The sequence below is a fragment of the Erpetoichthys calabaricus genome, chromosome 3, assembly GCF_900747795.2.
Source record: "Erpetoichthys calabaricus chromosome 3, fErpCal1.3, whole genome shotgun sequence".
In the NCBI taxonomy this organism is placed as follows: Eukaryota; Metazoa; Chordata; class Cladistia; order Polypteriformes; family Polypteridae; genus Erpetoichthys; species Erpetoichthys calabaricus.
In genome coordinates this window covers 225,380,439-225,407,522 of record NC_041396.2, presented here as the reverse complement: position 1 = coordinate 225,407,522, position 27,084 = coordinate 225,380,439, and the positions used below count along the sequence as shown (strand labels likewise).

The following is a 27,084-nucleotide window of genomic DNA, read 5'->3' as shown; positions in this document are numbered from 1 at the left end:
TTTATAGTAGTGTGGGAGAGTTTATAAGGGCTTAAAATATATAAAACGAACCATATGAACATATGGTTTCTACTTCGCGGATTTTCACCTTTCGTGGGGGGTTCTGGAACGCAATCCCCACGATGGAAGAGGGATTACTGTACAGTTTAGCTTGAAGGAAGGTCCATATTAATGCAATTTGCCTTAATGATGGTTCAGTTGGTTAAGATGTCATCACCAAGTTGCACTTGTTTTATTTTTATTTGGTGAATACTGTGTAATGCACCTGGGCTTGAAGTAATAGTATTATTACTGGAAGTTGCACTATTATTTATTTTTTTATTATTATTTATTAGTTTAAATATTATGCAGTTTAATGATGGTAAAGTTGTTTAAAAAGTCACTTTAACGTGTCAGTGGAGAGCGATTGTTAAAATTAACAGAAAGTGTAATTGGTTTACAAAAAATATTTTCTATTTATTCCTTTTCTAAGACATGTTCAGTGCAATACAACTTTTGACAAGCACCTCTGGATATTTGACTAAGTCTAAATGCCTCTTTGGATGATTGAAAATATGTTGTCAAAATTTTATTAAGTTGTTTGCCAAATTTGTTCAATAAAAAGGTTTAATATTTTGACTGCAACTGTCATGCAATGTGATTCCTTCTCTTCATTAGTGCCACCCCCCTTGAAAACTATCACTTTATGGGGCCATACAAGCCTGTATTAATACTTGTGTGCACATTAAAAAATTTTTTTTGTACAATGTACAATTCTCATGATAGTGGAATAGGTTATTCTTAGCCAGTCTACTGCAGTAATTGCAGTAAATGCACTCATGCATGGGAAAAAACATACCATTGAATACCGTGAAACCGGTATAATTTAGAAAAATACCGTCATATAGAATTTTGGTCATACCACCCAGCACTAGGTGTGGCAGGATGGGATCAAAACTTAATATTCATACTGTAAATGGAGCAGGAAGCAGCACACATAAGGCATTTTATGAAACGTGACTTAATATACCGCAATGCTACCCTTCCTAAAAAAGTTTTGTAAACTTTCTGTCAGCACAAAATTAAAAGACGACAGTTTTAATTTAATACCTGCCTTAATGAAAACCAAATATGAAGCCCCTGAAACAGAAAATAGGTAAAAGGGTAAAATGGTAGAATGCATTCAGATTCTAACAGAATACAATATGCAAAAAGATTCACATCTTGTAATTTACAATCCCATAATGCATCTTTTCAATGTGTGTTACTGGAGTTCCTGTCCCCAACAACCTCATTACCAGTGCAATGTCAGGAATATTCCCACCTCAATCCCAAATAACCAACTCCTTGTTTTTTCCCCTTCATTGTTTGCTGTTTTCATGAAGTTTAAATTGCTATCAAAAATTAGTAGGAAGGAAATTACACTCATCTGCCTGCAGCAATTGACTAACCAGTATAGAGACTGGGTAATTAGTTTCTGGAAATTCAACATCATGGAATTCAGGGGATCTTAAAAACAAGTCAATTAAAATGTTTTCAAGTTAATTAGCAGCAAATCAAGTCACTAATCAAGAAAAGGGCAAGAATGAAAACCTGCAGCCACTGTGGCCCTACAGGACCAGAGTTTGAGAACCCTGCAGTAAAGGATGCCAATGTTTCAGGTAACCAACACCCACACTCCTTTAATCCTGACAAATTTATACAGTTTCCAATCAACTTCTTCTTCTTCTTTTGGCTGCTCCCGCTAGGGGTTGCCACAACGGATCATCTTCTTCCATATCTTTCTGTCCTCTGCATCTTGTTCTGTTACACCCATCACCTGCATGTCCTCTCTCACCACATCCTTAAACCTTCTTAGTCCTTCCTCTTTTCCTCTTACCTGACAGCTCCATCCTTAACATAACATTCTCCCAATATACCCATCATCTCTCTTCTGCACATGTCCAAACCAACGCAATCTTGCCTCTCTGACTCCAAACTGTACAACCTGAGCTGACCCTCTAATGTACTTGTTCCTAATCCTGTCCATCCTCAATACACCCAAAGGAAACCTTAGCATCTTCAACTCTGCCACCTCCAGCTTTGTCTCCTGTTTTTTGGCCAGTGCCACTGTCTTCAACCCATATAACATAGCTGGTCTCACTGCCGTCCTGTAGACCTTTCCTTTCACTTTTTTAACAGTTTCCAATCAACTTATCAGCCAAAAACCAAGGCTGACAGGAAGAATGTGCAAACTCCACGTACATGACCAGTATAACATTCAAACCCAGTCTCCCATTTCCAAATACACAGCAGTTACAAGAAATGATACATTTTGTATGGAAAATTAGCTTTATATTTTATTGTATAGTAAATAATGTGCATGAAGTATGATTCGTTATTTAATGCTGAGTAAAAATCATGATGGGCATTCACTTTTACATTACATACATATTTAAAATGAGAGCTGCACTAAACAAAGAATATCATGAGTGAGATCTTCCTTCAATACCAAACAGTATATGAAATACATGCTCACTTTTGTGTTCTTTCAGATACTCCAAAAACTGCCCTAAGTCCATATGGTAGTCATTTCTCAGTCCATAATCACCATGAGCTTCAAAAATCAACTCCTCAAAGGCTTTGAAAACACGACACTCTTCAATGCTGCTCACTTCTGGAATAGTTTCTGTATGCTTACAGGATATATGCTTCCAGTTTGGATACCGGATGGTATGCCAAAACTCCTCACAGTCCTGTTTTACTCCTTCTATGCAAATCACACCAGGTTTTCCTGTCAAACAAAATCCAGTTAAGCCAAGTTTTTTTGCTAAGTCCAAAATCTTCTTTCTGAGCTCATGGCGATATATGTGGTGGCTATATATCCACATTCTGTAAAATGTTTTCTGAATTTCTGGTGACTTTTGAGACATTTCTAGTGCTGGTTTTACATTACCAATGTAATATTGACAGTTGTCCTGAATCCACTGTATTGCCAAGCTAATGCATAGTTCCCCACGCTCACAGGTGTTAACAAAAGAAATCAGATCTTCATTCAGTTGCCTTTGTTGTAGCCTGTCTAGGGCTGCAGATCTTGCAAACAACTCTGGAACAACACTGGGGTACTGGTGAGGGAGACATACATGTAGAACTATTTTAACCTTAAAAAATAAAGAGAGAACAACTCCATTACAACCAAGAATAGCTATTTTACATGTGATTTAATTCTTGACATACAGAACCTGGATGAGGACAAACTAGTTCATGCTTATCACACAACTTGATGGATTAAAACATTGAAACCTATCCATTGGTTTTTGCAACCTATATTTTCCATTCAATGGAACCAGCGACTATTCCAGAAGTATTTGGTATAGGCAGAAAGAATAAGAAACTACTCTTTGCCAGCTCAACCCATGAAAAGATTTAAGAATATGGATTTTACTTTTTTTTTTATTTACTTTATTTTCATTAAACCCAAAAAATCAAATACTTCAAGATTTTTCAGGCTTTAAACATTTTGTGACTTTACATTCTAGCTGCTATTATTTAAAAAAATAAAGACAAATCTGACTAGGGAAAGCAACACATGTGATATAACCTAAACAACACTGAACTCTTTGAGAAGATCAATCCTACATGGTGTGATAGATGGCCAGCTACATATTCCGGCCCTCAACCCCAGGCCGCCAGGAGGAGCTCTCCCGACAGCGTGGACGTGCCCCGAATTCCAGCAGGGCCTCATGGACTTTGTAGTTTTTATGCACAGCCCTGCTGGATGCCTTGGGGACCACCAGGAGTCGCTGTAGGGAGGCTTGTGGACTCTTACATGCCCTATAACCCGGAAGTGCATCATAATCCCATGACAGGAAGAAACGGCATGCTTCCGGGTTGAAGAAAAGGACTGTATACCCTGGCCCGGAAGTAATAAAGACTTGTGGGTTGTGAAAACAGGAACCACTTCCGGGTCAGGGGGTATAAATGAACATGGGAAAGCCCAGTACGCTGAGCTGAGCTGGGAGGAAGGGTGGCAACGCGTCTGGGAGTGGAGGATTGATTATTGTATTGGTTATTGATTTGTTTATGAGTATTGTGGAAAGAAGGGTGCTTGGTGCACATTATTATTATAAAATAAATAATAATTAGATTTTTATCTGGTGTCTGACGTCTGATCTGAGGGTTCAAGAGGACGACTGTGCCTCAAGCTTTCACAATGGTCAAGACAACACTGTTTACAGAATGATTTGAGAAGGTGTGGACAGGGAGGCCCACAATGCTCAAAAGACAAAGAAATGCACACATGCCTGAACTACTCCAGAAAAAATGCTCTTTTGGAAACAATTTATTATTCAGAGAGACAACTGTCCTAAGCATTACACAAGTGCAAATAGTTTTTTCTTGAGTGGCTCAGTCAAAGTACAAATCTAAATTCAGTCAAGCAAAACTGTTTTGCCATGAACAACAGCCATACACTTCACTATGCCATTATGCAAAATTGGCTGATAAAAACAATCTATGACCTTTCCCACCTCAAGTGTTCACTGAAAATGTGTGAAAACTTTAATTTTACCCTTAACAACTGTGCTATGCATATTTTATAAATTTTAATGTTGAAAGTGCATATTGATTTACCTTCCTTTTACAATTATTTTAAAAAAGTATTTAACTTGTACTAGGAAAACCTTAAAGAATGCAAAAATACTTCAGTTTTTGGAACATACACACCATGAGACAATCTAAAAAACAAGACAAGAGTTGAAGTTTAAATATGCCCATATAACCAATGTGCCAAAAAGGTTTAATTACAGAATGATGCAGTGATTAGCAGGGACATCTGTATACTTTATTGGACACAAAAAAAATGTGAAAAAAAATTGAAAACACCTGGGTTCACCTCCCGGTTGCTCCCTGCGTGGAGTTTACATGTTCTCCACGTGTCTGCGTGGGTTTCCTCTGGGTGCTCCGGTTTCCTCCCACAGTCCAAAGACATGCAGATTAGGTGCACTGGCAATCAGAAATGTGTACTTGGGGTGCGTGTGTGTGCCCTGCAGTGGGCTGGCGCCCTGCCCGGGGTTTGCTTCCTGCCTTGCGCCCTGTGTTGGCTGGGATTGGCTCCAGCAGAACCCCGTGACCCTGTAGTTAAGATATAGCAGGATGGATGGAAAAATTGAAAAGGATGACAAAAAGATGCTACCATCCTCCTGCCTGAGGTCTATTAAAATATTCGAATGCTGTCTTGCTGGAATTCAACAAACCTTCTACACTTTTCAGAACAAAATCAGTAATAACCCTGTTTCCCTGTTGTACCAGGGATTTTTTTTTTCTGATAATGCTGATGTCCTCATTCAAATGTAATATCAGTCATTTATTTTAGCAAGTTAAACAAGCACTAAAAGGCAAGCTAAGCATTATTTTCCTCTAATGTGTGTATATCGAAGTACTGGGAAACTAGGAAAGGCTAAAAAATAAGTTTTTTAGAGAGACCTCTGCAAAAATGTTAAGTTCTGCATGTTTTATGATTACTTTGTAAATCAAATGCATTTAGTTGTATAAAAAAATTGACTACAAACAGTAAATACGATGGAACAATAGGAGGAGATAGCTCTGAAGGTGTGGCCTGGTAGCTAAATAGTAATCTTCAACAACATATCAAGGTTTAATAACCCTGGTTAGACATGAAATTAAGAATTTCACTGTACACTGTGTATGAAAATACTACAACTCAGAATGCCTCTCACCTTACACTCCAAATCGTACCCTTAGATCTTCAAATGAGTGTCTGCTTATAATTCCAAGAGCTGAACTTGAAAGAGGTGGTAAGATAGCCTTCTGCTGTTATGCACCTACAATCTGGAATAGCTTACCAATAGAAGTTCGCCAGGCTCATACAGTGGATCACTTTAAAAAAACTGCTGAAAACCCATTATTTTAACAAGGCTTTCTTATAGCTTCATTTTAGTGTAACCCTGATATTCTGTATATGCATTTAATTATTTTTATCATGACTCCACAATCTGTACTAACCCCTACTTTTTCTGGTTTTCTGTTGGAGCGATCTGTGCCACCACCACCTGATCAAGGCACCATGCAGTCCTTACATTGATGGACTAAAGGCCAGATGTGCACATGACCATCATCGTCTAATTCTTCCATGTGAAGCCTGTAAACCATGACGACTTTTTTTTAAATCATTTATGTTAGGTAGAATGCCCAGTGGGGGCTGGGTAGTCTCGTGGCAGCGGAACTCCTGCAGATTTCGTTTTTATATTTTTCTCCAGCCCTCGGGAGGTTTTTTTTTTTTGTGTTTTTTCTGTCCCTCTGGCCATCGGACCTTACTTTATTCTTTGTTACTTAGTATTGCCTAATATTTTTCTTTCTTCATCTTGTAAAGCACTTTGAGATACATCATTTGTATGAAAACATGCTATATGAATAAATGTTGCTATTGTATGAGCCACATAGACTTACTGTATGACCCAGACTAAGTTGAAAAACCTGCTAATACTGCAACTGTAAAAATATATAGATTTAAACAACTTTTTTAAGGATCTGGAGTTATGTTCATCACAGAGCTGTGCTATACAGTGCCTATAAAAACTATTCACCCCATGGGCAGTTTTCACATGTGTTATAAAAAAAATGAATCACAGTGGATCTAATTTGAGTTCTATGACACTGATCAACAGAAACAATCTCTTCAACGTCACAATGAAAACACATCTATGCAAAGTGATTTAATCACAAATATAAAACACAAAATAACTGATTGCGTAAGACAATTGGTTTTAGAAGTCACATAATTGGTACAATGGAGATCACATCCGTCTGTAGTTAAAGTGTTTCCATTGATTGTAGGACAAATGCACCTTATCTAGAAGGTTCAGCTTGTGGCAAATCAGTATTGTGCCTTAGCCTACACAATGAAGATGAAAATAACACTCCAAGAAACTCCATGAAAAGGTGATTGAAAAGACAAGTCTGGGTATGGTGGCACAATAATATCAAAGTCACTGAATATGACCTTAGAGACCAATTAAGTTGGTCATAAAAAAATGTAAAGAGTACGACACAGTTTTATGGAGGAGGACGAGGTTAGGAGCACGAGCTGATACAGCGCATTGCTGCACCCACAACATGACAAACCAACTCAGGATCCAGATTAAAGAGTCGCAAAAAAAAAAAAAAAAAGACAAAATTATCTGGAAGAAAGTTCAAAGACCAGATAAGGCCAAAATTGAGATTTCTCGCAATCAGACTAAATGCCATGTTTTGTGTAAGCAAAACAGTTCATATTATTGAAAACACACCATCCCTGCCATCAAGCACAGTGTTGGCAGCATCTTGTTGAGGGGATGCTTCTCTGCAAAAGCTCTTAGAAGGCTTCTGAGGGTAGATGATAAAAAGAATACAGTAAAACTCAGGGAAATCCTGGAGGAAACTCAGATGCAGAATGCAAGGGAACTGCCCCTTAACACTAGAATTACCAGAGTCTACGAAAAAACTCGTAGAACCGGCCCACCTTAAAACTGTTCTCACCTCTCTTTTGTCTTCTAAATGTGCCAATTAAGACGAGCAGCAAGCAGCCGGCTATTCCATTCCCCACTGTCGCAGAACGTTCACTAAGTTTTCCTCGCTCATGCCTTGTTTGATTATCTGGGAGTGACTCAAGTGTTGGAGTTTTAGAGTGGAAATAATAGATCGCTATTTGGAACACACACATTTCTTGTGTGTTCCGTTTCTACAGTAATCTGTGTAAACACATTTTGAAAATAAGAAACGTTTTTCATATTTTAGTAGTAAATGACAAAATGTAGGCATAAACTATATAATGTATGAAGCCTGAAGTCCAAAGATCAAGTAAACACTTTTACAAAAGATTCAAGGAATAGACAACAGCTTCATTGGCATAGCGGTAAGATTTGCTGACTTGTAATCAAGAGTCCCCGGTTCGATCCCCACTCATTCCTATGTTTGCCGTTTTCAGTAGTGAGCTGCTCTTTTTGTTAATTTTATACAGTACACACATACATTTGGTTTGCATCTGTACTTGCACTGTTACTTAGAGTCACATCGGGGGGGTGGGGGGATGTTAGAGCGCGTGAGCTTATTCAGTGCAGCAGGGCACATGTTGATCTTTTTTTTTCTTTCAGTACATGTGCCTTCCCTGTTTATTTATATATCTAGTGACTTTTCTGCCTGTCTGTCTCTCCATTACACAGTGCTCAATCTGTCTGTGTGTTATGGATCTTAAAAATAACAGTTATAAAGACACTTGTTCATGTTAATTGCAGTCTCAATTGTTTAAAAATATTTTAAAAGGAGCATCCCATATGAAAATATAACGATCTCATTAACTGACAGTACATAACAATTTATAAATTTTATGCCTGTTTGAGGTTAAAAAGAAAAAAAAAAAAAAAAAGAACACTTTCACCTCAACGGGGAATCGAACTCAGGTCTCTGATGGACAGTAAGCATGTGGCACTCTGTGACAGCAAATTTTACCGTTACGCCACGGAAGCTGTTGTATTGTTCTTGAACCTTTTGTGAAAGTGTTTATTTGATGTTTGGACTTCATGCTGCTTCACACATTCTATAGTTTATGCCTACATTTTGTAACATTTATTACTAAAATATGAAAAAGTTTCTGTTTTAACAATGTGTTTACACAGATTACTATAGAAACGGAACACACATGAAATGCATGTGTTCCAAATAACAATCTATTATTTTCACTCTAAAACTCCACTTCACTCCCAGATAATCAATCAAGGCATGAGCTGGGAGATGATCGTGCACGTTCTAAGTCGGTGGGGGGATGGAATAGCCGGCTGCTTGCAGATTGCTTTTATCGGCACATTTAGAGGACAAAGGACGCTGGCGGAGAGGTGCGAATGGTTTTAAGGTGGGCCGGATGTACGAGTTTTTTCGTAGACTCCGGTAATTCTAGTGTTAAGAGGAGATTTCTTTTCCAGCAAGACAACGACCCCAAACATAGGACTAATAACAACACTGTAAATGTCTTTGAGTGGCAGATTAGAGTGCAGATCTCAAAATAAATGAGAATTTGTGGCAATACTCGAAAAAGGTTGTTGACTCATCATCCCCATGCAATCTGAAAGTGTCTGAGCAATTTTGCAAAGAAGAAGGGGAACAATTGTAGTGACCAGACAGTGCAAAGCTCTCGAGGACATGTGCACACAGACACACTGGAACAGCTGTGAAAGGCGCATCTCACAAATATTGACTTAAAGGGAACTAATACTTATGCAATCCATTACATTATGCTTTATATTTACCCTAGGTTCTTGTCTATAAGCCGGACTCGTGTATAAGCCGGAGACCAAAAATCATACGAATTTTTAAAATAAAATCTTATCATAGATAAGCCGGACTCATGGATAAGCCGAACGTACTATAACCTATAACTAATAGAAGGGAGGGAGGTAAGTGGTCTCACTCGCACCCATTTAATTTCTTTAAGGGGGGAGAGAGTGTGAGATATTGGCGTCTCTCTCACTCCCCGCATGGCGCGGTTGGAGCGGCCGGAGCGCGTTCTTTCTGCTCTGGGCGTCGCCGAGTCAACACGCGCGCGTAGCGGTCATTTAAATTGTGATTTTATATGTAAGCATATTTAAATATATATCGCGGATTTTTTGCTGGTTCGCGGATTTCTGCGGACAATGGGTCTTTTAATTTCTGGTACATGCTTCCTCAGTTGGTTTGCCCAGTTGATTTCATACAAGGGACGCTATTGGCAGATGGCTGAGAAGCTAGATTGCTTACTTTTCTCTCTCTCTTGCGCTGACTTTCTGTGATCCTGACATAGGGGGATTGAGCAGGGTGGCTGTTCGCACACCTAGACGATACGGACGCTCGTCTAAAAATGCTGAAAGATTATCTTCACGTTGCTATCTTTTGTGCAGCTGCACGGTGCTTCGCATACTTAAAAGCTCGAAGGGCACGTATTGATTTTTGCTTGAAAAACAAACTCTGTCTCTGCCTCTCTCTATCTCTCTCTCTTTGTCTGCTCCTGACGGAGGGGGTGTGAGCTGCCGCCTTCAACAGCTTTGTGCCGCGGTGCTTCGCATACTTAAGCCAAACAGCCCTATTGATTTGTTTGCCAGAGATTGTTTTCTCTATCTATGTGACATTCTGTGCTCCTGACACGCACTCCTTTGAAGAGGAAGATATGTTTGCATTCTTTTAATTGTGAGACAGAACTGTCATCTCTGTCTTGTCATGGAGCACAGTTTAAACTTTTGAAAAAGAGACAAATGTTTGTTTGCAGTGTTTGAATAACGTTCCTGTCTCTCTACAACCTCCTGTGTTTCTGCGCAAATCTGTGACCCAAGCATGACAATATAAAAATAACCATATAAACATATGGTTTCTACTTCGTGGATTTTCTTATTTCGCGGGTGGCTCTGGAACGCAACCCCCGCGATGGAGGAGGGATTACTGTATAAACCGGACTTATGTATAAGCCGATATTCTATTTTTTCATTTTCACAACTTTTTTCCTTAGATAAGCCGCGGCTTATAGACAAGAACTTAGGGTACATTATTTTGCAGAAACCTGCTTTTACATTGACATCAGAGTTGCCCATATTCCTTGGCACTCCTCCATGGACCTGTATTTCCTCCCATAAACTCAAAGACATGTCAGATCAACTGTTGTCTTGAAACTGGTCCTATAGATATGTATATCTTCTCCCCCAACTGAGTGGTATTAACCTCCTTAGCATTAGACTCGAGTGTCATTTGGGCTGTAAAAACAGAGCTAAAACATTTAGTCCCTAGTGTCACTCAGACAACAGTATAGATGCGTCTTGCTTTTGACCTGAGGATTACTTGGGCTGTAAAAGTGCCAACAGCATTAGTGCTGAGCATTATTCGGGAAACGGTACAAGCATGTCTTGTATAAATGTCAGGCCAGAGAGTTCCCCAGGTAACAGTGTAGACGCGTCTTCTTCTACCCTTATAATGGAGTTTCGTAAGAAAGGCCTCTCATCAGCAGTTATGATGAAGTGAATCTGTCTTCAGGCAGTGAAACTGAAATGGTCTATGGAACCAAAAGTGATTCTGGGAATCTGAAAGTGACACTTGCACATGTGCAGTGTGCTGTTCATATTATTTTTATTCAGTATCATTATTATTTGTATCACTATTAAACTTTCTACAATTCTGACTTTATTTTAGTGTTTTGCATGTTTAAACGTGGAAAGAAGAGATTTAATTAAAAAAATGCAATGCTTTTTAACATTTTTTTTCTTCTCAGAAAAAATATAATGCTAAGGAGGCTACAGAACAAACCTACAGTGTGCTTAAAGCTGCTGGACACATCCCTGTCCACTATGACCTTAAATACACCAATGTGTTAATACTGGTATTATACACATTTGTATAATAAAAATACAACACTAAAAAAATGTACAGACTAAGTCCTTCAAGTAAAAACAATATATACATATATATATCTTACGTAATGCAGTAAAAAAAAAAAATGAAGTGTGCAGAACATACGTGCACGTATTTTATAGCAATCTCTTATGATTGATGATGCTTCACATCAAGAAAGCTAACTACTACAGCAATGTTCACAAAATTCACCAAAATTAAATTGTCAAGGTTAGGAAGTAAAGTCTTTTACTGGAAAAAGGCAAGCAATACTTAGAGAAGAAAATGTGTTGAAAGCAGGGAGCGTGACAATTACCCTGCTCCAAAACAAACACCAACTTAACAGCTTGCTCTAAAACAGATGTAAATGGAATTTCTAATGCACAAAGCTTTTCACATCTTTCTGCTCCAATAACAAGGTTTCTAAGAATCTAAGGCACCTATTCACAGTTGCTGAAGCTGAAAATATCTATATCATTACAAAGCTAAATCATCTAATCATTATTTCAGAAATGCATTTATTTATTAAGAAAGATTACACTGTACCTGCTACTTAATTTGAGCACATTAGTATCTAGAGTCGATGTACAGAAGCAGTTAAAACCAGTGAAGAGAAAAGAAGGCTTTTATGTATCAGTGCAGTGCATATGGTGCAGGATTACAAAGTTTATGCTTAAGGCACTTGGGAAAACATTATGTGTGCAGCACTGTTTAGGTTTCCATATAATAAACAATCAAGAGAAATTGCAGAGAAAAGTTAACAGTCTTATTCACAGACTGACAGATTAAAAAATAAATCATAGTCTGTGTACTTTAACACCATGGCCAAGTGTGCTACAATTACATTTCTCTCACATGTTATTTGTGTTGTATTTCTTTAATGAGAAAATTATATGTAAATGCTTTGATTACACAACATACAACATGCGTGGTTGAAAACAGCTCCCTTGATGTAGGTAATGAGAATCTAAGAACTATCCTTGTATAAAATCATTTGGTTTTGTCAGAAGTGTTCCTTTTGTTGTAATTAAAAGTAAAATAAAAAGAATTTGTAGCAAACTCATAAACAAGACTGAGCATTCAAGGAATAATGTTACTAGATAAAGGATGTGATCAATAAAGGAAGATGGGGGAGCCCATTATCCTGATGCATCTTTTTTTTACCTTTGTTTTATTTTGGTTTATTGCTAACAGTTAAATATTTTAATATGCAAGATCATGCTGTTTTTATTTACAGAAAAAAGATTTTAATATCTGCAGTATTAATATAGTGCAGATAATGTTATGCATTTATATATAAACGCATTAAATGCCAAAGTTTGTATGTACTGCATATTCTATCACATACAGATTAGAGATAGATAGATAGATAGATAGATAGATAGATAGATAGATAGATAGATAGATAGATAGATAGATAGATAGATAGATAGATACTTTATTAATCCCAAGGGGAAATTCACAATTTAGATTAGCCAATATTTGCATAAACTGCATACGCATGAATAAAAATTGAGATACTAAATTAAACATTTACATTTAAAAAGATATGGAACTCACCAGCACCCATGTGGATAGGTTAACTACCAACTCTAAATATAACTCAACATAAAATATCACATTTTCATTTAGGAATCTCTTCTGTACAATGCTGGTTCCTTTCAGTCATCTGACTAGGAAAAGCCAAGTGCTAAAATGAAGAGATACATTTCTAGGTATCATACACAATGTATGCTAATAAAGAAATAAATCAATTAGCTTTGTGTGTAACTATTTAGAGCACCTGCTCTTCCTTTACAAGTTTCTGGGACCAAACCCCAGTTTACTTAGCTTATTCATATTTCCAGGTACACACACCTGTACATGTTAAATTAGGTCAGAAGAGGAGTGTTGGCATGGGCAAATAATGGACTGCTGTACCCGCAATTGACTGGGAGATTCTGAATTGATTTGAAATTTTCTAAACTTTGCACTGAGTGACAAACATAGTGTAAATCAAAGGCTGCTGGTTTGTGATTCAACCATTTTTATTATTCAGAGTTTTGCCGTCAGGTTTTTAAATCAATATTACAGAAAAAAAAACCTTTTAAAAGTTTCAAATTACACGTGTACTGCATTTATTTTATAAAAATAATAAAGCTACTGGCAAAACGTTGCAAATTACAGAATGCCACTTAACAGGGCAGGAAACCGTTTGTGACATAGACTGGATTTGCATTAGTGTCTCATTCTAGTTTACTTACAACTCCGGATTATGGGGCAATTATCAGTTTAGAACTATTAAAACGACATAAAAAGACAGTACATCTTTGTGCCATTAAAAAGGTCATGGCAGCAATGTACAGATTTAACTGTAAGCAATCGAACATTTTTTTAAGCGAAAACGACTATATTTTCTAAAGCACACTGTTGGGTTCATTCTGAAATCGCAGGTTAAATTAAAACTGTCAACTGCCAAACAAATTTTGGCACGCGTTGTCAGTTTAAGCACGAAAAGGTACGTGACTAAAGCACCAGGGTTAAAATGCTGAAAACCAGTGGTTAACGTGTTCTCTCGGGACAGGCACTGCCAGATCCAACAGCTTTAAAAAGCACTCCAGTAACGGAACTTATTATACCGGGGGCTCCGCGACACTTAACATCACAGCAAACTCGATCCGAGACGGAGTGGCCACTTCGCAGCCGCCCTCCAAGTATCTCTTCACACGGTTAACAGCATTCGCATCTTCCAGTGTCAGTTCACCGTCTCCTGGAAACATCGACAGCAACATTTCCACCTCTGAGAGCTGCAGCTCCAAGGTCTCTTGTAAGGGAGCTGATGTCTCTTTGCGAGGAGACTGCGTGCCTGAAACGAAAAGAAGTGAACAGTGAATCTGGTATAATACAACTAGTGGGGCTACATGTTTTTAGCGCACTGTTAACTTCAAAAAGCGTTAACTTTAAATAGCGACTAAACTACTTGATGTATCGTAGTAACAGAGGAGCGCAAGAGACAGCCCAAAAGAAAACAGTATTTCGAATTTGCATGTTGTCCACTTAGATTTTATTACTCCTTCTAAAAGTTACTAAGGTAAAAAAAAACAAACTGTACCCATCGCTTGTCGACTCATTTCATACTTTTCTGAGTTGACGATGTGATAGTCCACGTGGTTTTACTCATTTCTGCTGACTCGTACATTGTTCTTCACTGTAAGGGAACGTTTTTAAAATAGTGACATCTGCTGTTCAGGGGGACATTTAACCAGGTTTGAATTTAAGACATCCTTTAGGTCGGGGCATTTCAGTTTCAGCCCCGAGGACCAGTGGCTGCCAACTAATTTCTGTTGTTAACTGAATTCCAAAATTAATCAAGGAAGCTGTTTTTTTGATTTCTTGTGTTTTTCCAGAAATTACGAAATGGTTATGCTAAATGATTACTGAATGAAGCGAACATTTACCTGTGTTAGATCGGAATTCATTATTTTTACTGCATCTTAATGTTTTGTTCTTTGCTAATTTTCATGTTATTTAAGTCACTATATTATTCACTAATAAGTACACAGGTAGTTTACATTTACATGTATTTGTTAAGCAGACGATTTTTTCAAAAGCGACTTAACAAATGACATCAACGTAATTGAGTAAACATCAGTGTGGGGGACTGGTTTGCAACAGGTGTTAAAGGACAACGATACAGAACTGATCACCACTAGTGAAGAGTTTGTAACAAAATACAAGCAAGTTACAATTCTTAGGTTACATAAACTAACAGCTAATATTAGTTCACAAGAATTCACCAAAAAGAGAGTCTTAAAACGCTTCTTACACACATTGAGGGAATCAGAGTTTCAGCTTGTTCCACCAGCTAGGAGCTATCTGTGAGAAAAACACACCTGAGTGCTCGAGAAGGAGCATAGGACCTCACAAGTGTCTCCATATGTATAGGCACTGACCCTTTGACTGCTCTGTAGGCAAGCATCAAGAATTTTAACCTAGTATGTGCCATGTCTGGAAGCCAATGAAATGATCTGAAAAAAAAATACAATGATTGGAAATGTGGATAACACTGAGTTGGCTTCTATCCTTTAGTGTTTCGTGTCATTTGCACCTGTGTCCTTTCTACTGACCACTATCGGGATTCAGTTACAATTACGGGAACAAACTCCACAGAAGAAAATTACAAAACAGAATTAAGCATTTAAGTCTATTGCATTATACACAGATATCTTAAAATAAGAGAAAGGGAAAAAAGGTAAGCCAATTAAACAATTAGATTAATTAAATGTGAAAATGACTAACTAATTGAGAAAATGGTTGAAAACCTGATGCCACTGGGAGGTCCCAGTGCTTAACTTGGTAATGGTTTTAATTTTTGTTCAGATGATACAAAACTGTTTGGCCATAGCTGCACATAGCTGAAGTTGATATTCAGAGCTTACTTGTTGAATAGCTGACATCAATACTATTATTTTATTTAATCTCAAGCAGTATTACCAACATAATTAGTTAAGACTTAATACATTAAAAATTCAATATTTAACATGAAAAACAGCAAATTATTCATGCATTGTCAGAACCCGCTTAACCTAATTTTACTAGGATAACTAGTGCTAGTTTTGCCAGATAAATCACCATCTTTCTGGTTTCCTCAGTCATTACTATATAATTATTGATTAGTTTCAGTTTGTTTACTTAATCAGTTGAAGTACAAAGCTCTTGTGAACACAACAATCTCTCCTTGGATGACTAACATCTGTCAGTGTTGTTCTCTTCATAAAAAAAAAAAATTTAAAAACTTTCTTTTTTGAATAGAGTTAAAGAATAAAGTTTTTGAATAAACATCATTGTTGTCCAGTCAGCAAGTAAATGCTGTTCAATCAGTGCTTGAATGTTCTGGCTTCTGATAAGAAAACACAAGATCTGTCGAGAGCACTGGAGTCCAGGGAACACACTTTGAATTGAATGAGTGACTTAAGTACAGTGGCGACTAAACAAATACAACAGAGAGAGACATGACAAGGAAATCTGGATCCAGATGGCTGTACCAATTTTAGGGTCAAAAAGAGTCAGATCGTGTAGGGATCTTAGGACATATGATACGTGGTTAATTTCCAAATCAGGAAGAGACACCCCTCCTTGGTGCAGTCTGATTAATATAAGGCATTTGAGTACTGTTTTTTTCTTGTACCAAAAGAAACAAGAAAGTAGGCATTTGACAAATGGACAGAATTCAAAGAGGGACCTAGGGGTAACAAAGCATTCAGTTGAGAAATATTAATTTTGAGTATTGAAAATCTGAAGTAAAACATTTTTTGATATTAGATGAAAGGAGAAAGATGTTTAGAATTGTACTTTTATCACTAATTTCAATATATACTTTTTTACAGCTGGTCTTTTGTGACTGATATCATGATTTGATACCACTTTTTCCAATTTTATGGCTGGATTTACAAAGCTGGCAGTTCCACACACATTGGAGGAACTTCATTTTACTGTTTGACAAATGCGTTCTGAAATTTTTCACTTAAGGACGACAGAAGTTTCAAGGTAAGGCAGTTATAGTCACTAATCATGTCCCCATTTCAGTGTCCTTCCTGTTGATTAGCACGTGTAAGTAGAAATTGCACTATACTCAGTACATATGACACTAATGACCCTGTAAATCTATAAACCTTTAAACAATAGAAGAAGAAACAAAATTTCATTTGCCGAGACCTTCATATTCTTAAGTAAGCATTGATAGTTAAAGGAGCTGATAGGTAAAATTAGCTGTTCTCTGCAGGAAGGGAAAAACATCAAACAATAGGTATTGATGTCAGAAAATTATACTGTTGACATGTGTGGCAGAGCAGATTTATTCCAGTTAATTTTGCAATCGGAAAAAAGCTAAAATTTTTAAAAATGTCCAAAAAATAAGATATTACCTGCAGAGCATCACCAACATATAATATTATTCCCATAACAAAATTCTTTTGATGAGTACCTCTTAAAATAGTTGAGTTTATTAGGTCATGTGTGAAGGGCAGTGGCAAGAGTCTCTAGAGTGAAATTTAACAATGGCAGAGACAAAGGGCATTCTTGTCTGGCACCTTTCAAGACTGGGATTTTGCAGGAGATATCAGTGTTAGTTTAAAACATATAACCAGGGAGTTGTAAGCAGCCTTGCATGAAAGCATAATAGTAATATTAATAAAATTTGCCCATGAGACACAAAAAATAACTGCTCATTCTATGAAAATACCTTTTCCACATCTAAGCACAAACGACCAGCTTGGTAGGGACTGCTTCTAAAACATATAGAAGGCAGCTGTCATGGAAGGTGTCATGCCAAACACCCAGCCAATGACTTGGCATCTGAATTAATGAAAAGAATAGGGTGATAGCTAGGGCAATCAACTGTACCTTTATTTTTGCTTTGATATATATACACACTGTTTTAAAACGCTCATTTGTGTGGCTTGCTTCTGTTTTATGCATAATGCAAGTTTTCTTAAACAAACTTATGTGTCAAAAAATTCTCAAAAGAAAAAAGTGTATGTTTTCAGTCCAATACTTGAATGTGCTGCACCCCCATTTTAATCAGAAATAACATGATGACACTAAATGTCACAAACATGTCTAGACATCATCTCTACAAAAACATTGCCATGGCCAGCAAAAACCTTACAAAATGGCAAGCAATTCAGAAGAAACTCATTCAAAATGGTGACATCACTGTAATAACAATACAATTATTCAAAATGCCACAGGAATGGACTAGAATAACTCACATCATCCACAAATCAAAATATTAAACAAGACGGAACCAACATCACAACTGACAGAGTTCAATGCGGCTTGGAAACCTTAATAAATAACAAAACACAATATACACAAATGTCAAAGACTTTGGCAGGAATAAGTATCCTAGGCAAAGTAAATCAGTGCTATTAATAAAAATTCAAACAAGAACATATAAAGCATCACAGGCAAAAAAAAATAAATCACAGCAATGCAAATCATGTTTGATCTAAACATTCAACAGAGAAAATGTCCAGTTGTGTTTTTGCTTTTCATGTAAAAACTACTGGGATAAAGCCATCATCCTCAATCTGGTTCCTGGTGTTACAGGAAAAGTGGTATTTGTTACGCAATGTGGTGCCCTTAGCATAAACCCTCCAGTGTTCTGACTTGGCAATTTATTCCCAGGTTGTCACTCATTCTCTCTGTCTCCATCTCTCTGCTTTGCTCCATTATCCTTAGAGGTTTCAGCTCTTCCAGGGTTGATTCATGATTTGTGGCTTATGCTGTAGGGACAGGCTCAGGTTTCTGTCAACGGTATATTGGAATATATGGATAAATGAAAGGGAAGAAGTGGGATAATAATACAGGAGATTTGACTAAGTGTGAGGGTATTGGAATACCATCCTGTTTGACAAGGAACTAATGCTCCCTACTGGCTATTCTTTCTTTTGTGCCTTTACCCTGTCATATGCAGTCTTTTTGCTGTTATTTACTCCTGAACAACGACATCCCTGCAGATTACAAGAAACCTGTTAAACCTGAAACTAAATTTCCATTTTAAACAAAAAACAAGCTGGAGCAATTGTAGAAGGCAAACTTCATAAAGAAGATGTGGAATATATTAAAATATGAATAGTAATAATAACAACATAGTTCTATCTAGCATCTTAGATCTCAGGACCGGACTACTCATAACAATAATAAAAATAATACATTTTATTTATATAGCATGCAGGGCAGTGATGTCTTTTGCATACCTGATGTCCATGCTTTTCACCTGGAGAACCAGAAACAATGATAAAGTCAAGATTGCTGAAGCTGAACTACTCTCAGCTGGGTAACATACACCGGAGGTGTCTCACAATCAATGAGCAGAACAGAGGCCTGGAATCACTCCAGCTTCTCGCCCTGATGCTGACTCATAGCCATGCCATTTCCTGAAACAAAAAGAAAACTGTATATCATTAAAGCTTTCTTTCATCCAACAGCTTCAAAACAACTTATTCTTTCCCTGTGTACTGTACTCCTTACAGCTTTGTGTCTGTGGTCTAGTAGAAAGTCATCAATTAGACAAGCTGTATAATAGCAGACAACTTGCATTGGTAATAACAAGTGTGCACTGACATTTCCCAGGTAAGTAAGGCAGAAGTTTTGAGGTAAGTTAATTATACTCACTATTTATGCAGCCAGAGAGTGACAAGATGCTCTCGTGTCAATTAGCTCATGAATTTCAATGTATTCTGTACATGTGATAATAATAACCCTATGAACATATAAATTGCAAGAATGAGATAAACAAAATATGTGAATAATGAACCATTTTTTACAAGTGATTAAAAGTAAAAAGTGTGGAATCCATGCCAAACTATTATTACTCCATTATTTTAGAACTTGTAAAGCTGTCCCACTAACTTCCTATGTTTTTGTTAGAAGGTCATCCAAAGTATTATAACATTTAAAGAAGCTTGAGATATGGTGCGGTGCAGCATAAGAATCATGATTCCTGTTTGAAGAAGTAGTGTAATTAATGTAGTTCCAGAAATGCCCTTCATGGCTGTAAATGTAATTCTTGATATCTTCCCCCTAATGTTCAAAATAATCAATGGGAATTTGTGTACTTCAGAATTTAAATTAATTGCCTGTATTTGTCTAGGTGCAAAGTAAATACACAAACCCTGCCATAAAGTAAATATGCAACATAACAAACAGTACTCTGAGGCTATTGGCGGGAGTACATTGCTTGTAGGTCTGGCCACTGCACCCAACAAGGCTTGGCTCATGGATGGGCAGTGTAATGCGTGGCTGGCAGGGACAAGCATAAGTGTAAATAAATACACACACTATGGCAGCATTTCTCAACCTTTAAGTATTTGCGACCCGAGTTTTCATAACAGTTTTAATCGCGCCCCCCCTAACATTTTTTTTGAAACCCTAATAAAATTTATTCCTGTATTTTTTGCTGCCAATACATGTTTAGAATTTTCCTACGAATAGCGAAATTACGCCATATATGGCAACATTCGTGCCCTCTTTTTTGTTACTTCAGGGGGCGTGCCCCACAGTTTGAGAACCACTGCACTATGGTCTGAATGCACACCAGAATGACTAAAAAACAAGACAATTAAAAAGAAAGAAAGCTTCCGATTTAGCTGTCACAGTACCAATGAGGCATTATGCAGGCATATTGCTGTTGTCTTATAAAGGAGCTCCGGTAGAGTTTCTTGACACACTACTGTTGAATAATTCATTAGTTGAAAGTACTGAGCATTAGTGCATCAGAGAGAGAATACGCAGCGTTCTCCATAATGACATAATCAGTTTTGTTTTAATTCTCTCCTTCACTACTACCTCCAAGGTGTCCAGAGTGTATACTATAACTGAGCTTGCTGATTCGGTGGGCCTCTCCTGGAGTGATGTTTCCAGACCAGCACACCACAGCACAGAAAATTCCACTGGCCATCACAGAGTTGTAGAAGATGTGAAGAATGTCACTTCCAACATTAAAGGAGCACGGTTTCCCAAGGAAAAAAAGCCTTTGTTATATAGTTGCTTTGTGTTCCGAGACCAGTCCAACCTGCCATTAATGTGGAACCCCAAGTACTTGTAGACATGTATATAATAATGTATTGTATATATTAAATATAATTTGTATATACTTGTATATGCTGCATGCTATGTATTTATTTATCTTTTTGTTCACTATTCTGTGAAGACATGCAAGTAAGAATTTCATTGTACTTTGTAAAAATGACAGTAAACTTGACTTTGACCTAAAGGATATTTTCAACCCATTTATTTTCAATGCAAGATATTTGAGAAAGCTAGGAAAGGAAATTACACTGAGCAGGACTAAGAAATAGTTGTGTACATCTGGAAAGACATCTGACCTGATGCTGGCCCCGTATAAGATGAAAGTTTCATTTTTTTTCTTTTTTTTTGTAAATTGATAAGAGACTAAAGCAGTAGGCAGTATGCAGGAGCTGGTGCTGCAGACAGTCAGTTTGTTATCAAGCCATAGAATGGAGTTTACCAATGTTCGGCAGACCCTTAGGAATATCTAGCATGTCCCCTCTCAGCCAGAAAGTGTAGGTGGTTTATTATCAGCAATTTAACAATATTCATGCACCTTAACTTCGAGAGATTTGATAGCTGCAATGTGATCTAATGAAGCACAATTTATCCAAAGCACAAGTAAATGGCATGAATAGCATGCTAATCATATACACAACTTTCTGCTTTACCAGAAATGTGCTTTTCTTAAATTTGGTAATTTGTATTGAAGTGCTTAAGGTTAGGTTGGGGCTAAATTAGTCCATAATGTTAAAAAGTTTCATTATATTATGTAGTCTAAGTGCAATAATAACAAACAAACAAACAAAACTCAGAGCTATAATTTATATATTTGACAGAAGAGCAACTCTGGAGTAACCAAGTAATGTCCTCCCTGGGTCCTACAGGGCTGATGATCTAGGAGTGAATGACTCTCTGCTTAAAGAAAGAAAGAGTACTTGGAGCCCAACAGGGTACTGAAACATATCTTGTCCCATAAAGGTTGTGAGAAATTGAACCATTTTTTTAAAGAAAAGGCTGGCAGGAGGCCAGTGGTTTATCTCCAGCCCCATAGGTGGTGGCACATCATTAGTTTGCTCCAGTCTAGTAGGTGGCAGCAAAAAGGAGGACTGGTACTGTGTCTGATTAAAGTAAGGTAATCCAGAAGCTGCTTAAGAAATTGTTTATAAGGGAATGCTCAGTGTGAAGTGTTTGTGCAATGTACAAGACACAAACATTTATTTTATGGTGGTGTGAAGCTTATACGGGGAAATCCAAAATAGTGGTTAGTCAGGCTGGGCCAAGCTAAGAATCAGAAAGCACAATCAGAAATTATAAGCAAGGTAAGATCATAAAACAAAAGAAGACTTAATAACAAAACAAAAATGTCCAAGAAGCACGGCTTGCTTAGCTAAAGACTTTGTGACGTCTCATGCACATGCAACTACATACTGTTGGTGACATTGTAATAGCAAATGGCATCATAGCAACAGAAACACAATAGCACCAGATGTGATATCAACAAATAAATCTGTAAAAACTGTAAAAAGGAAGAAAAAAAAAACATCAAAAATGTTCCAGATACAATGGTGATGTGCTTTCAAGGGTTATCAAAAGCTACAAGACTTCATAGGGTTATACAGAAGTATTTTCTGATGTTTTTGAGGTCTACTTAAATTGGAAGGTACAAAAGCTTAGAATAAGGAAGACAAATAATGTGAATACTCATTGGCAAGAAGAAGGGAAATTGACTATAGAATCAGTGTTACAGAGAGAGAGATTTAAATTTATAAGCTAGTACATAAATAAAAAATATTAAGCTGTCTGTACCAGGAAATTAAATTTTCAAAGTAAAGAATGAATGTGCAAATTTTTACAGAAACAATGAAACAGCAGCTCACAAACATTCAGAGATAACAATTAAAGAGTTTTACATTTCCAAAACTATAATTTTTGAAAATATACTGAACAACTATTAGGCATTTATAATAAATATCAGCCATATTTAATGAGATCTAAATCATGTCCTATTCTGACTCCTTGTGACCCATTACTGGAAAAGCTAGGCTGTGAAAATGAATGTTAATTTTGCCTCCTTTGACGCTTGATCCATCCATAAGTTATAGAACTTACTGTACATCAGACATACCCTTAGTGAGCACTGTCTTCACATGTGACTTTTTGGAATTTAAGAGTTTAATAGAAAAGTAATTTATTTGAATTTCTTCAAAAACTTAACAAGCCAGTATTATGTAAACGTAACTTAAGTTGCGTAAAATACTGAAACTGTTGCTCTTTTCAAAATATTCTTTATTACTAGGCTTAAAAACTATAAGAATAAACCCTACTGACCACATAGTGATAAAATATAGATAAACAGAATAGATTTAAAATATTCTCTTTACCACTGCAAAGAAGCTGTTGTGCAGTTTGCACATCCAGGAAAATAGAAATAAAATGGAAAATATTGTATGTAAGGGCAGTAGCCACCTTTAGAATCATCACTTAAACAAATATGTATCTCATTCGAGATTTGGGGTGGGGTAAAAATGTAAAAAAAAAAAAAACATGCAGAGAAAGAGAGAATATGTAAACATCACACAGGCAAACCCAGGTCCCTGGGTCTATGAGACAGCAACACAAACCACTGATAAAAAGTAAATTTCATTACTGGATACTAGAAAAGGAAATATGGCAGGGATAAATTGGTTATGGAAATAACATAAAAATGAAACTAAGAAGAGAGTGACAGCGAGTAATTAGGAAATCTAATAAATTGTAGTAGTCATACATAAAATACAGTATGAAGGAACTGAAATCTGGGGCACCAAGTACCAATCATTCCAGTTGTGTTTTTTCCAGTAGGTTTAAGCCTTACATTTTTATTACTTCAGTTACTTATTGTTAACAAACAGGAAACTGCTTAGAACAGAAATTTAATATAATTTAGATTACCGGTAATTTCAGATGGATTACAGATGAAAGGATTGTTACATTAGCAAAATACCTGAAACTAAAGGCACCAAGATGTTAAAAACAGAGATTGCCCAAAAGGAAACTGTGTTTGAGTTGCTTTGTGAACAGTGGTTAATGCTTCTTCTTTACATCTTGAGTTGTGCATGTGCTAATTCAGAGCCCAGACACTGTGTGGAGTTTACACATTCTCCTTGTGCCGGTGTGGATTTTCTCTGGCTACATTGTTATGCTCCTGCATCTTAACACATAAATGTTAGATTGATTGGAAGTTCTAAATTGTGCCAGTGTGGATTTGTGCACTTAACACCCATCCAGAGTTGACGTATGACTTGCTAGAATAATCTCCAACTGCATGAGACACTATAACGGAATAACTGGGCCAAGAAAATTGCCAGTTGGATAGTATCTCACATTTAAAATATGGTAAAGAATGCCAGTTTTAGGTTGTAGCATAAAAATAAAAAATTCTTTCCTATAAACCAAATTAAAAAGTACCAAATAAGTATTATTAGCTAATCAGTTTTTTATTTTTTTTATTTTATGCTACTTTGCTTGAAAGATTCTAATGACAAATTCATAAAGATATAAGAAGTGTTCATGCATATTTCTTATTTCTGACCACTTAATCCATCACAGGGTCGCAGGAAACTGGAGTATAATATTTTAATTTTTATAAATTATTAAACACTGGTAAATTATTCAAACCACATTTCCTTACAAATGAACAGTTACATTGTACTTAGCAAGAGAATTCAAAGTAAAACTAGAATGCTACAAGTACTATAGCATTAAGTTGAGTTTATACAGTTGTGAGGGATGGCCGGCAGTTTATCCCAGCCAACACCCCCAGGCCGCTAGAGGGAGTCCCTCACAGGGCATTATGGACTATGAAGTTCGGCTGCACAGCCCTGCTAGATACCATGGGGGCCGCCAGGGGACGCTGCAGGGAGGCACAAGTGTTTCTATTATAGCCCGGAAGTACTACCTAGTCACGGGGACGGAAGAACTGAAGTACTCCCGGGCAGAAGGAAAAGAAGAGTTCATCTGACCCGGAAGTGAAGGACAGAAACACTTCCGGGTCAAGGACTATAAAAAGGACTGTGGGAAACCCAGCAGACTGAGCCGGAGTTGGGAGGGAGTGCGACAGAGCTGCTGGGTGGAGTGGAGGATTTGGTTATTGATTATTGTGGATTACTGTTTATTATTGATTTATTTGAGTATAGTGGAGGTGGAGGTGCTTTGTGCACATTATTATAATAATAAATTTAACTACTGGACTTTTACCTGGTGTTTTGGCGTATTGTCTGAGGGTTCAAGGGGTCGACAGCCCCCCCCTATCTGTCACACAGTTTAAGAAAAACATTAATAATTAATCTATGCAAAGAAGATTTCATAAGTAAAATTAATTTATGTGAAAATAAATAATACTTGTATGTAAATCTTATTGGTCATATTTTTACTTTTACAAATCAAGTAAAAAAATTGAATTTGCAGTAACAATTTAACTCTGCTCATTCAAGTTACTTACATACCTGTCTTTTTTATGTACCTCAATATTTTTTTACTAAATACATAATATAGAGGATATATAAACAGAATTTAACAGCCATCACAAACTTCAACAGATATTTATTAAGTACACCCATCCCAAACAGGTGTCATTTTAACTTTTTGGGAGAAACATATTGTAGAAGATAGGCCCTAGACACAGACAGACAGACACCGTATGTCCAAAATGCACACATTTTTATTACTAAATGTCCTGCTCATAACACAGTGCTCCAACACAGTATTCAGTCCTTCTCTCCCTTTCGCCGCCTCTACTCCTCTCTTCCCAAGCTTCGTCTTCCTCCTCCCGACTCTGACTTCTGAATGGAGTGAGGCGGCATCCTTTATATTGCATCCGGAGGTGCTCCAAGTGTCCCACGATTAACCTCCAGCAGCACTTCCGTGTGTGGTGGAAGCGCTGCATAGGAACCCCACTCCTCTTCCGGCAGCACTTCCAGGTGTGGCGGAAGTGCTGTATGCCCAGACTCTGGAGCTGTCTAGGTGCCCCCTGGTGATGACCATGGACCAAAAAGCGGGTTGAGCTTCTGAGCTCCAAATCCGTGGCCCCGATGTAAACCCAGGGGGCTGCCCTCTCATGTCCCGGGGGAGGTACTCCTGGCAGTGTGCCCACTCCCCTGGTCTTCTCATATAAATAGCGTCTCGTCCCGGGCAGGATCCCCGGCCATCCATCACAATATAAACTGGAAATCCATTTTACTTTGTCATTTTAAGCTATTAATAGCGAATATATAAAGTAAATGTAAAAGGATCTCTCACTAACTTGTTCACTCTCTTCATTTCATTTTTTCTGAGTGAATATTGTGGTGGGGACATGCCAAATGGGACAGGCCATGTCATCTGATACTCAACAACAGTTTCTATTCTCCTCTTGGGAAATGTCAGATGGTTGCCTGCCACCCAAAAAATATACAGTAGTCTATACTGGAATGTCTCCTAGTGGCGTACGTCTGGTACATGCCCCATCAAGGAACCTTATTTTGGCAGCATATAGTTGTGTTCTAATTCTTTTTGTCACTACAGAGTTTGTAACTAATAGTCAGAATGGAATGTGGACTGGCTTTAAATCAAAAGCTTTATCTGAGAATGTAGCTCCCTCTTCACCAACATCCATCCATCCAGCCATTTACCAACCCGCTGAATCCTAACTACAGGGTCACGGGGGTCCTTCACCAACATGTTCTGGTAAAACACCCGGCCACCACTGTACCAATTCATTGGTTGACCTCATAATCACATCCAACCTCACTAACTGAAGGAACAAGACCCCAAAACATATAATTCGTTCACTTGGGTCAGCTACTCACCTCTTACATGCAAGAAAAAGCCACCCTATTCCAAGCAACTACTACAAACGTAGATGCTAATTTTCACGCAGACCACACCACATACAGATCTAACTCATTCCAGTTTACATCAAGTTTCACAGTTTATTAAGGCCAATAGTTTAAAATCATTTACAAGCAGCAGAAATGTACACCTTAGCTTGTCAAACTGAGAACTCTTCCAATTTTAGCCATGCTTTGATATCTTGTTCATAATTATGAAAAAGAGAAGAGACAGTGTACAACATTTAATAGAGAACATAGTCAACTGAACACTAAGCAGATTAAAAACAACTTAAATTTTTCAAATGCAGGGAATGAGACACAC

General features: G+C 37.3%; 1 protein-coding gene and 1 long non-coding RNA gene across 2 annotated transcripts; both read right to left on the bottom strand.

The window, feature by feature from the left end:
* Nucleotides 1–2,158: 2,158 nt before the first annotated feature.
* On the bottom strand, nt 2,159–14,567 carry LOC114648686 (RWD domain-containing protein 2A-like). The gene is made up of 3 exons (XM_028797855.2): nt 14,450–14,567; nt 13,977–14,203; nt 2,159–3,119 (listed from the first exon to the last, which is right to left on the bottom strand). The coding sequence occupies exons 1-3, from the start codon at nt 14,466–14,468 to the stop codon at nt 2,445–2,447; spliced, it is 921 nt and encodes a 306-aa protein (XP_028653688.1). The 5' UTR covers nt 14,469–14,567; the 3' UTR covers nt 2,159–2,444.
* Nucleotides 6,323–6,931, bottom strand: LOC127527303 (uncharacterized). Its single transcript, XR_007934605.1, has 2 exons — nt 6,712–6,931; nt 6,323–6,468 (listed from the first exon to the last, which is right to left on the bottom strand). It is a non-coding gene; the product is annotated as an uncharacterized LOC127527303 (long non-coding RNA).
* Nucleotides 14,568–27,084: the final 12,517 nt, after the last annotated feature.